At 48.3% G+C, this 12430-nt stretch overlaps 1 protein-coding gene across 1 annotated transcript in view; it reads left to right on the top strand.

The window, feature by feature from the left end:
* The window catches only part of Klf7 (KLF transcription factor 7), an 84131-nt gene extending 72533 nt beyond the window's left edge, over window positions 1–11598 (top strand). The window contains exon 4 of the mRNA XM_063237359.1: window positions 5436–11598. Coding sequence (XP_063093429.1) covers window positions 5436–5487 — 52 coding nt within the window. The 3' untranslated portion in view covers window positions 5488–11598. The remainder of the gene's footprint in view (window positions 1–5435) is intronic.
* Window positions 11599–12430: the final 832 nt, after the last annotated feature.

The following is a 12430-nucleotide window of genomic DNA, read 5'->3' as shown; positions in this document are numbered from 1 at the left end:
ACGATAAAAGCCCCTGAAAGCCTCAGGGTTCCCTGGTGCGGGCAGCAGCTCCCAGGATGGCAGGAGGCACTGAGCAGGATGTCAGCAGAGGTCTGGCTTCCTTGGGAGGAAGCGTGATGGCTTTCACATCCTGCCTCCGCCTTCTGTGCCCCGCACCTCCCGCTGGCCAGGCCTTCCTCTGCGGTGTCTGGCAGGCAGGCAGGCCAGAGATGTCCGAGTCTCGTGGCTGGCCACGCTGGCCTGGTGCTCCTTTAAAACGCTTACAAAGGCCCAGTTATGCTTTTCCTCCTTCTTTCCTTCTTCCGGAAGAAGTTATTTTCCTCTTATCTTCATTCTTTGAGGACTAAGTAAAGGCCCCTGCCTCCTGCAGCCCAGAGATAGCCTCCCGGCACCCTCAACACCCCCACCCCACCCCACTCAGCCCAGCCCTGAGGACATGCGTTTGGCACAGCGATGGCTGCATGTCCATGAGTCAGCAGCTGTCCTTTCCAGAGGTGCTCCTGTGGAAATCTCCCTCAGGGATAGATCCATCTCAGGGTTCCCCAGGTTGCCCTTTTCTACCCCTGGCTGATAAAGAAACCATGAGATAATGGCTCCACCCCCAGCCCTGCGAAGGGGGACATTCCGTGATGTTCCCAGGCATGAGGGCGAATTCTCTGTGAGCCATCACAGCACAGTGGCAGCAGGGACAGTCCTGTCTCTGAAGGATGTTGAGGCTGTTTGTGGAAGATCATGCATGTCAGGGCTTCTCCCGGTCCTTGGAAGAGGACAGGATTCTGGGGAACTTACCAGTGTGTGTATTCCTGGCTTCTAGCAACTCACTCCTGAGGAATTCACAACTTCTCAGCAGTCAGTGCATGGTCAGAAGTCTCCCCGTTTGTGTGACTTTGATGGGAAGATTTTCCAAACTCACCAGAGTTCTCAGGGAAGGAGTCTTCCGGGGTGACCGTTTGCTGGGCGGATGGTGGACCCTGTGCTGTGACAGTAGGCTGGTGTGTGTGTGCATGGAGAGTTTCCCAGGGTGCCGGAAGTGAGAGGCAGGATTTCGCTGGTGCCCAGGGCAGCGGGCAGCACCTGGCTCCGAGTCGTGGTGAGTGTGCTAAGAGGAGGCAGGCCTGCAAGGGGGCGTGGTGATTGGAGTGACCCCGGTTTCTCTTTCCTGGAAAGGCAGGCTGGGGCAGCCAGGAAGCCGGCATTCCTTAGGGAACTTTCACCTGCAGAACCAGAGGGCATCAGAACCCTAGTGAAATTAGAGCAGAGACGGCTCCATGGAGAAGCCGAGCAGGTTGTGAGCGTCCTGTCCTGTCCTTCGTGTGTGCAGAGCCAGTCTCACCTACGCTTTCATTTTATCAGAGAACAGATTTTTTAAAACGCACGTGGTGTGTTTATTTATTTTGCCAACACTTATTGAGATTGTTAAATGTCATATGGAAAAGTTTCTATTTGTGGCTGTGTCTGGAAAAAGAGAAGCAGTTCTTGCGGTGGAGGCCTGCGGGGCCGCGTGACTATCAGTCACTGGGGTGGGATGGCCATCACTGTCCACTGGCCGTGGCCACAGGGCGCCTCCTTTTCCGCTGCCTTTGCCAGTTCTTTTTGCCTCCTCAACATGGAAGCAAATCCTCGTTGTCAGGTTTTATCCTCTTTGCTCTGTGGTTTCTTCTCCACCAAGAACGATGGCTTGGTATCTGTTTATTAGAGCGCTAAGCCAACAGTTACACTGGGCGGCGGCACTTACATTCCTGTCTCCCTGGCCCTGCAGACCCTCGGTTCTGTCTCCTCCGCTTCACTAAGGTGGTCGTGCCTGTTCCTTACTGTGAGACCCAAGCTCGAGGGCCGCCGGGGGACCCGTTCCTGGAGGGAGGGGAGGTTTTCCAGCCTATGGAGCACCAGGCGGCCACGTCCTCCTGCACGCTCAGCAGTGCTGTGAGCCAGGGGACTGCTGTGAGGGTCGGACAGGCGAGGTCTGGGAAAGTTTGACCTTTATGGCAGTGCACATGTGGGTGGTAAGAAATACCAGCCCACACCTTCACCCTCTTCAGCTCTGGAGTTTGGCTGTCAGCATAGTTCCCGTGTGACTTCAGTGCGTCTGTTTTATAAACATGAGAAATGACCATTGGGGCTGACTAGTCCTCCTGAATGGACAAATTTCAATTATTAAGGACCGTCTAATTTAAGGCCACCTCACTCCCGTGTAGCCATAAACACTCCCTCGGGGTATATTGCCCTTAAAATTGTTTGATTGTGCATTTCTAGATGCTGAGTTTATCTATTGCCTTTTACTATTCCTTTGTGAAAGTCAGGAGCAAATATAAATTAATGAATATAAATTAATCATGAGTAAATGTCTTGGTAGTGTATTGAATTTAAATAAAACCTCAATGGTGAGGAACCTGGTCTAATTCTAAGTGTACATTTTCTAGAATTTGTATAAATAATGATGTTAATTTGGTTTGGAAGGCGTGCAGTTATGTCTCATACCATGTTAAAGAACTGCTTTATTTCCACTTTTCCTCCTGAAAAAGAGAGAAGGGCAAGGGCAGATGCTTGTCCATGTATCGAGCTAGACTCCCAGCAGCTTCTAGAAACCGTTTACTGGCTGAGGACACACATGGCTGAGTGATCTTTTCCTGAAAGTTCCAGGACGTGGAAAGGAGAGTGATGCAGTTGTACCCACTTCCGGGACTCTGTTCTCTCCCCATCCAGAATCGCTGCACTCCTTTTGGGGACAGGCAGGCTTCCTGGTGCCGACTTCGATGCTCTCTTGTAGGTCCTGGCTGTCTCTGGCTTGAGCACTTAACCTCCGGATTCGTGTTCTAGTTGCTTCCGTGACCAGCAGCCATGCATTTAGTATAGTGTTTATTTACTTTACAAATTTTATGTCTCACAGTTCTGTGTGCGAGAAGTCCCCTTGGGTGTCCCTGGGTTGACATCAAAGAGTCTGCAGGGCTGTGTTCACTGCCAGCAGCTCCAGGAGAGTCTGTTTCTTTGCTTTCCCAGCTTCTATAGGCAGCCCGGCTCCATCCTGGGCCCGCAACTCCCATTCTGAGAACCCTCAATCCCACTGCGGCCATCTGTAGGAGGATCTTCTAATTCGCTCTTTTTTTTTTTTTTTTATGGTCTTTTTCCTTTTTATCGGTACCAGGGATCGAACTCATGACTGCCTGCTTGCAAGGCAGGCGCTTATGCCGCTGAACTAAATCCCCAGCCCCACCCCTTCCATTTTTAAGGACACTTCTGATCATATTGGGCCCACCTAGGTAATCCACGATAAGTTCCCTACTTGGGGCTCAGTTGATTAGTAAATTAATTCCATCCACAAACACAGTGCTCTTTTCCATGTAGCCCAACAGAGCCGGGGGTCCTGGGGATTAGGTGGACATATGTGAGGGTGGGGCAATGCTGCCTCCCACAAACTCCCTAAATTCATAGCTCAGCTTCTGTTTGACATGGGTAGGAGGATGGGCTTCTAGAGTCAGACGACTAGGCTTTAAATCCTGGTTTGGCTACTGTCTGATGGTGATGGACAGCTCATCTAGGTTACCTGGATAAAGGAAGAAGGGAGGGAAGGGAAGAGGGGGAGGGTGGGGGAGGGAAAGAGAACAGGCAGTGGACAACACTGAGCTGTGCTCCCAGGACAGGGCAAGTTAAATGCTAACTGATCTGCAGCTTACGGGACATTTTCAGTATACCAGGGAATTTACCCCTGCTTAGAGCAAGTTAGAGCTCCTGTAGGAGGGTCTGTAGGGGATTATCCAAATAGCTTGCTTACACCAAAACGGGACCTGAAGTAAGTGGGTGTAATGGGCAGTGTTATTATTCAGTACCTTGTTGGATTCAATTGTTTTCTGCTGTGGTTCTCCCATTTTTATCAGTTTTCATTGTGCCTCTATCCTGTTTCGCTTTGTTTTCTTGGGCGGAGGAGGGGGGAGGCGGTGTTATCCTCTCTATGTCCCTATTTAAGGAATGAACACAAACAGAGGGTGTGGAGAATGTTGGGGTAAGGGGTCAGGGTGGATTTTTGATTTGCTTGTTTTTAAGAATGAGCAAAACACAAGGAAATCCTGCTTTGAGCAGGAAATGCCATTAACCCGAGCTGGGCAGCTTGCTGACATCCTAACTGAGAGTTCAGACAGTGGGGGTGTCTCTGGCTTCAGGGGAGCCTGGAATGTTCTCCCAGGAAAGGAAGAGGCTTGTTTGGGGAGTGGGACCCCAAGGGAGATCACCTAACCAAATCCAAGCGTGATTGCTCCATTGGTGACTTTGGATTGAGACTCCAGCCTGACCCTGAGACCATAGTATGCTAGGATAAAAAAAAACACCTACTCAGGAACCTGCCTGAGACTGGCATTGGCATCAGAGGGCATTCATTAGCTCAGGTTAGCAACAAGAGTAGAGTTAGCTTTGGCTCTAGGCTTGATGGCATCCAAGTTCCCAGATGCCATCATCAGAACTTTGCTTCCTCTTGCCGTGCCCGCCATCGCCATTACCCTGTAGTCTTCCTGTGCAGGCAGGCCTTTGCCCACGGTGGCTCCAGGCTGATATCTTCGAGGTTTAGAAATCCCAGGGGAAAGAAAGCTTCTGTCTTCCAATAATTTCAGCAGCTGTCCAGGCCACACCTCTGCAGGGCACGTGACTGCCGCTTCCTGGAAAAGGTCAGCCCCATCCTGCTGAGAATGTCACAGGTGGCCACTCGGGCAGATCATGTGACAGCTGCATCCATTGTGATGCTGGAAAGGCTGCTCAAGCAAGAGCCAGGGGGACCAAAATATGGTCCAAAGAGTGGCTCAGATACTCATTCGCACGCACAGTTCACAGATGGCACCAGGAAAGGTTGCTGGGGTGATACCGAGGGGCCCCCACACACCCAGCACAGTGGCTGCATATTATCACATACTCCACCATTCTTTTCCTTGACTTGAACGCAGTGTCTGCGTGGCCTATCAGCCCCTCAGGCAGCATTTCTGGGCTTTTCATTGTAAAGTTCAGTACAGAAATCTAGGTATTGAAGTTCAAGAGCTGGACTATTTATTCAGTGATACACACTAGTTGTTCTTTACTGTGGTTACGGTCTATGAACATTGCTGCGTGCCTTCAAAACACATCCACATCATCTCTTCTTTAACAAGGACAGTTGCAGTAGTTTACCAGGCACTGAGCTCTTGGCGTATGCCAGGCGGCATTCTGAGAACCTGGCACAGTTCATCTCACTGAGCTCTGGCGACCTCCTGAGAGAGCAGTGCTGTGTGCACCCCCCTCCCCCAGGAGGCATTCAGGGACTCGGTCACATGGCTGCTGGAAGATCCCACTTCACCCGGCTGCCCAGCACGCTGCCCCGTCGCTCAGCTCCCGTGCAAGGTCCCCCTTTGCGAGTGTGTCGGCAACAGAGCTATTCCCCGGGCGTCGCTAACACCCTCACTGTTGTTTCTGTGTTCCAGGTGTTTCTCCAGGTCTGACCACCTTGCCCTCCATATGAAGAGACATATCTAACATCCCTGCGGGCCTGAGTTGCCATGGCGTCGGCTGATGTCCCAAGGAGATGCCGGGTGGCAGGGGGCTGGACTTCCAGTGGGCGCTCGCTGCCTGGCAGAAGAAAGTTCTCACTTAGAAACCTCTTGTGTACACACACACCCACACACACCCTCTCACACGCAGACCCACACACACCCACACTGTCACGCACTCAACTGTATTTAAAATATATACGTCTATTCCTTATGCCTTGCCCTAGCCAGATGATAGAAGACCAAGGAGAAGGAAACCAGGTGGACTCAGCAAGGCAGACTGGCCGCTTCCTTCAGCGCTATTGGAATTACTTCCTGCTGCTGCCAAGGGAAATCAAAGCAAACAGATTCAACGTCTCTGCCGGTGGACGGCAGTGCGAGGGGCTTATTTAACCCGCTTCTCCGTGCAACTTGATAGGAGAGTCCGGCGTCTTAAAGTTGCTTCTGTGTAGCACTAATGTTTCTTTTGAAATAGTTGGGGGAAAATGACCTAGAAAACCAAATTGCAGTTTGGTAGCCAAAATTAACTCTTGGTTTATCTGTCCTTTGTGTGTGAAAAGTCCTCCTATTCTGTGCGTCAGACTTCCTCACTGAACTGTTGATTGGTTTTGGTTCTTCTTAGTACCATTGAGATCTTTCGAGTTGATACCAACGGCCTTAGCGGCGGCAGACTCTGGAATAACACGTTGTGTTACACCTTTCTGGCCTGCATCTCTCTAGACTTCACTCTCCAGGGAGGAGTTCTCTTTACTTACTTTTTGACTCTTGCACACCATATGCACTAGGGATTCCGGAAACTTCTAGCATGACTGCAAAGTGGCCAAGAGAATAAAGTCCTTGATGATCTATCACAGTATCTCCCTTGAGCCTCACCTTATTGCCAGTGCTAGATTTTTTCTTTTTAATCTCTCTGTTTTTTGCTAAGGAAAACTTGAAAAGCTTATTTGGAAGCTTAAATGTTTTATCTTTTCTCCATGGACCTAACCTCTCCAGGACACTGTCGGCACCTGGATGTCCAGCTCTCAAAGCAGCCGATCAAACCGGACATCACAGTTCTCTCATCTTCCTTGAGGCGCGATGACCTCAGCCCGTAGTGCTCGACCACTGTGCTGTGTGTCACTGCTACCCCCTAACCAGTTACAGCCTAGATGTCACTAGTCTCAAAGGGCAGCTGCGTACTTAATCTAACTCTGGGTCATGACCTGACAAAAGCCAAAAATACCACTCTCTCCAGGAGTGGGGGAACCTGAGGATGCCTCCCAAGTCTAGTGGCTTCACAAAAACATCACCCTGTCTTCCTCTCATACTCACTGAGCCCACATTACCCGGCTGGTTACAGTATACCATTCAGAACACCATGGTGGGAATCAAAGGTTGACCTTTAAGGGAAGGGTAGAGGTGTTTCTTTGGTGATGTTTCTAGGTTTTCTTTTTTCATCTTTTGGGGGGCGGGGGAGGGACAAACAGGCCCACCGTGACTTGTGACCGAGAGTACCCAGGATCAACAGAACCCCACTTTTACTCTGCAAGCTGACTCCAAGAGAGTCCGCAGTTCTCAATCACTCCCTCCTCCCAACACGCACACATCTGACTTTGGTCTCTATCTACCCACACTCTTAGCTAGCTGGCGCTGGCCTCAACTCCAAAGACTGCCTTTAGGACCATCCAACGGCCTATGCAAGCAAGCGGGGTGGTTATTAGGACAGATTGTATATTTTGTATATTCTGGGACCATCCCTTCAAGACACGTCTCAAAAACAAACATGGCATTTGGTCCGCACATGGTTGCTGCTCCTTCGTACCAGCTGGCTCCCCTCCTGTCCTCCTGTGAGTCTCTGACTCCTTGACTGTTAAAATGTCACCCATGTACACTTGGGATGCAAAACTGAAGTCTTTAAAGGAAATAATATAAGAAACATAAACACATATATGACAGCAACCTTCAAGATCCTTGACATTTTGGGTTTTCAACCTGCTGCAACTTTTGTTTTCACTGAAACGTTGGAACTGCTTGTCTGAGGGTAAAGGAACCTTGTCACAAATGCTGTAGTTGCCAGTTGGACACCTGGGGTGTTTCAAGGTCTGGCCCTTAGAATTTTCTTTTACTTTTTTATTCCTTTTTTTCAATTTTGACCAAAAAAAAAGAAAAAAGAAAAAAAAAAGAAAAAACAAAACTTTTTAAAAACACATACACAAAACAACAACAAAAAACAACACCCTAAGCATACACAATGCGTACGCACACAAACACACATACACACACGCACACACATGCACACACAGAAAACTTGTCCATTTGCCGGAGGCAATTATGTATATGTTAGTTAGAGGGTATTAAAAAAATCAGTTTTATTCCAAAGATTTAAAACTAGACATGACTTAGAAACAATTTCTGGAGCACTGCTTGCTGACAATCTCATAGTTCTCTACTGCATTTGAGTGTGTGTTACAGCCAGTCCATCGGGGCGTAGCAGGGGATCATGTTGGAATGTGTGGTGCATCCTTTTGGATGAAGGATGTGCGAGGGACCTTGAACCTCAGCTGTATTAAACTAGCACCTCCGTCAGTGCACTAGACAAAACTTTAGACACCCACATTTTGTTGGTTTGGTTCTTTTCCTTTCCGTAGCAGAGCTCCAGTGTCCATGCACGCACACGCCAGTGGCAGCCGTAAGCCGTGGCTGCCACAATTTAGAAATGTTTTCTCCTGAGCTGGACCTGCACTTCCCTCTCAAAATGCTATTAAGGGTTTGTAATACTTAATTTAATATTCGAACTGACCAATGCAAAGCTCTATGAAAAAGAAAATTTTGTGTTTTTTTTTTTAAAGAACGCAAAAGAGTAATCGTTACTGTTTGCTCCCTGTCCTCATCTGTGGTCTTATTAGAATGTGGCAGATACAAGGTCCTTTGGTCCTCCTCAGTGTCTGAAATGTTCGGTGACTTCTCTCCTCTTTTGTATCAGTGAGGTCCTTTTTAATCTGCTCCTGACCTTTCCCAGAGCAGGGTGCCTGAACCACGATGATGGTGCTTGCTTGCTTGCTTGAGTCTTTCCTTGACTGTGAGAATTGGCCTGAGAATTCAGTGGGTGCTAAGTGTGTGGCTTTGAAACTACTGTTCTCTAGCTCAGATTGACACCTGTGAATAATAACCAGTCCAGACCGTGGGGTGAGGGTGGCCCCGCTCATTCTGGAAATGGAGTTTTGATAAATTGTCCGTCATCTCTGACGTGCACAGGTTTTCCAAGGATTAACCTGGGCACACTTGGCTCGGAGAGGACTGGTTATTTTCAGCAGTGCTTGAGGGGACATTTGAAACTCCTTTCTCATGTAAATCATTACCTCCTAACATTCCAGGGCATACCCGGTTTGAAAGGAAAAAGCAGGCAGTCCCCTCCAGCACACTGTCCAGGGTTCAGAGTTGGGAGGGTAGAAAGTGTTTCCAAGCCACTGACGCTTTTCCTCATTTCGAGCCGCGCTTCTCTCTCCTGCCACATGGCTGCAAACCAGAGATGTGGAAACCCGAGTTCCAATGCTCTCCTAGCTACTGGCGTCCTGCCCCGCTGTCGGTTCACTGGCCCCGCTCTGGCTGGTGGTGATGAGTATCGCATCCAGAAGAAATGTTTGGATTCCATGACAAAGCTGCATTTCGTAAAAAAAATATTGGAGACCCCAAAACGACCACCATGCTGACCATTGCCTTCTCCTCTCTCTGTGCTTTCCCTGCCAACGCCCCCTCTCGCAATGCCATCTTCTCCCACCCGCGCACCTCCTGTGCACTTCCATCTTCGATTGCCTGATGATAACAGGGTAAAAAGACAGCCAACCTCATGCACGATGAGCAGAACGGATTCCTAGTTTTAAGAAATCTTCTTTGAAGCCAGAGAAGATTTGTTAAAGACTTTAGTTTGGTATAAGGTTCCAGGTTATCCGTGTCTATTTTCATCAAGGGGAAAAAAATGGGGTTTTGGGGGTGGCTATCCAGCACTTTCAGAATGTTCTACCCACGGCCTTCACTCCTGCGTCCTTTGGGAAAGCCAAAAGAAATAAACTCAAATTGCAAGAACAACAAAACCCGGTGATTAGTTTTGATGGCTCGAAGTGATTTCCTCTGTGGGAATCACTTTCTAAATTGTAAGATACTGCAAGGCGGAAAGTGTTTCTGTCTTTTACTTGAGCCGTTTTTTTGGAGAAGGAAGAAAGTAGAGAAATTCAGAAAGAAGCAAGCCATTTGGATTATAAAAATCAAGCTTCTTGTTTTCTTTCTTCCTTTTAAAAATATTTGTAGGAGGGCCGGCATTTCTGGCCCCCCATTTGCACCCCACACGCACAGCACGTGTGAAAATGGAAACAGTCTGTGGAACCCGGGGGAAGCAGACTTGTGGGCGCTTTCTCTTCCGATTGCTGGAAGTGGCAGGAGAAGGGGCCCGAGGGGAGGATTGGATTCTGAGTGTGGGATGGAATTTCGGTAAACATGGTGATTTCTCAGCTTGGAAACCAGAGGCCCTGGCCTGCGGGTCTGTCCTCGCTTTCCTGATGGCCTGTTTTCCTCTTGAAGGATCTTTGGAAATACTTGAGATGGGACAATAGAAATGTGTCAAAGGAGGCAAAGACCATTTGTAAAGAATGTGGTATCTCCGGAGGGACCGCCTGAGGGTCCAGGGTTTTCTCTTGCTTTTAACACTCCCTTTAAAGTCGCTCCTCTTGGTTCCTATCCCAGCTCCCAGGGATGAGACCCAGACTGCAATTCACTTCCGCGCGCGCATTGCGTTCTTACAGTACAGTACTGTATTCTTCAGGTGTTCTGCATTTACATCTAAGTCCTCGGGAAACAGGTCTCAAAAATTAAGAGAGAAACCTTAGGCCATCACTTCCTCAGTATCCCAAACAAGATACTCATTCAAACAGGGCTTCCTCTCAGTGGTCACGGGGAAGGTTGATACAGTCTTGGTTTGGGGACTGTTTGTACTCTTTTTTTTCAACTGTGAGCTTTGGAATCTTAAATTGCTTTGACTCCAGCTTCTGTCTACTGCCATATAAAGGACCCCACGTCAGAATAATAAGGGTGGTGTGTATGCACACTCCCAGACACGTGTGCGTATGTACCGATTGTACCTTCGCAGAAGGAACCAGGCTACTGACGTTTCCGAGGAGTAGCCACCAGTGCCTAATATCTTTTTGGGGGGATGGATGCTTATAATTGCCAGTATATCAAAACCACGCTGGGAGTTAGTTCCACATAGAGGGGAGGGGCCGTGGGTGGGGAGAGGGGACATTTCAATCCTAGGCCTTTAGACTGGAGGCAGAAGGATTTCTGCACACCTAGATCCTGAAGGCTTTGGGGCTCATTGGCTGGTTCTCAACCATTTACGTTGTATCTTCCCAGCATGCATTGCCTGTCCAAACCCAGACTTAGTTTAGTTCCCTTATTATTTCACTTCTGCTTCATTCCAGGGAGGAAAAATACACCTGTTATGGCCAAGATCTCCTTGCTAACACAGAGGCAAAAATAAATGTTTAAAGTTCCGAAGCCCTCCCTTCCATGCCACAGCCCAGCCCCCTCTCCCTCTCCCCGTCCCTCCCCACAGCCCCCCAGCCAGGACTTTCCTTTCTGGGCTCTATTCTTAACCATTGCTTGAAGACATTTGTTTTGCACTATACACTTCCCTTTTGCCAGATGTGTCTAACAAGTGTGTTTGGGAAGACCTACTCCCAGCCCCTCCTCACTCCCCGCCACATTCTCTCAGGCCTTCTCTGGTATTTATATATCACAGAAGTACCCAGTCGTATAGCCCTCGGTTATGCCTTTTTTTGACATTTTATTTTTTTTAAGCTTTTTATATATATATATATATAAATATATTACTTTGTCAAGTTTTTTTGCTGTACAAAAGTCTTAAGATTTAAAACTATTATTTGTATTATATGATGGTGGTATGTTAATGTTACAAAATTATTAATGAAGAAAAAATTTATTTTTGTTACTGGTCTGTTTCATAATTCTTTTTTAAATTGGTATATTGTAAGATATCTATGCAAAAAATGTTATGTGACGCATTTTTATTTAAGAATGTAATATGTGTAATAAACAGTAGAATGTGTTTGGTCTTGGGATGCTTTTCTGTATTTCACCTCAGTTTATGTCACTAGGGAGAAAAAAAAGAAATCTTCAGAGAGCCCCAACCGGGCTTCCTATATTTCACAAACATTTTGGAAGGTGAAAAGTCTAAGGTCATTTTCCCGTGTGTGTGTGTGTGTGTGTGTGTGTGTGTGTGTGTGTGTGTGTGTGTAGACTTCATTCAGTTTATTCCTTCCAGAGCAGAAAGGAAGCAAAAGGTTGAAGATGATGAAAAGCAGTGTTGTAGACCGAGGTGGATGGTAGGAGATTATTCGTGCAGGCGTCTGGTAGAGGGTTACTGAGAGCAGTTAGTTGTCGAGGGCACAGGCCGATCTCTCCCGGATGGTATTAGGTAGGGGGAGAGAAGTGGGGACAAGGACAGGGAGTAACCGTGGTGAAGGACAGCCTGTGCATGTCCACAGGAGATGGCTGGGTGTGAAGTGGGCGAAGCGACTGACCAGGGACTGCAACCGAGGTAGCCCTAGAGAGTACGGAAGCGGGGTGCAAGCCCGAGCAGCCTCCGGACAGAGGAAACGGGGAGATGAGCGCTTGAGGGAGATTCTGAGAACGGAGCAGGTGACTGCTCACATTTTCTCCTCCACACGCGACTTCCAGGAAAGCAAAGGTCAAGTAGGAAGGGCTGTGGAGAACTTGACCCGGGGTGTTATTCCACCACCTCTGCCTGGCTGTCCCCCAGGAGAAGCGGTGTCACTACCCGGAAAGGATAAACACAGGGGTCCTGGAGGAAAGCTTTCTTTGTCATTCTTGGGGCTTACCAAAAAGGACTTGATGGGGAAACACCCTAATCCCGAGAG

This window comes from Cavia porcellus, unplaced genomic scaffold, assembly GCF_034190915.1.
Source record: "Cavia porcellus strain 051 isolate PalLab524CR breed Dunkin Hartley unplaced genomic scaffold, mCavPor4.1 scaffold_26, whole genome shotgun sequence".
NCBI lineage: Eukaryota > Metazoa > Chordata > Mammalia > Rodentia > Caviidae > Cavia > Cavia porcellus.
Note: the sequence above shows the minus strand (reverse complement) of the source record. Positions and strands in the feature narration are given on the sequence as shown.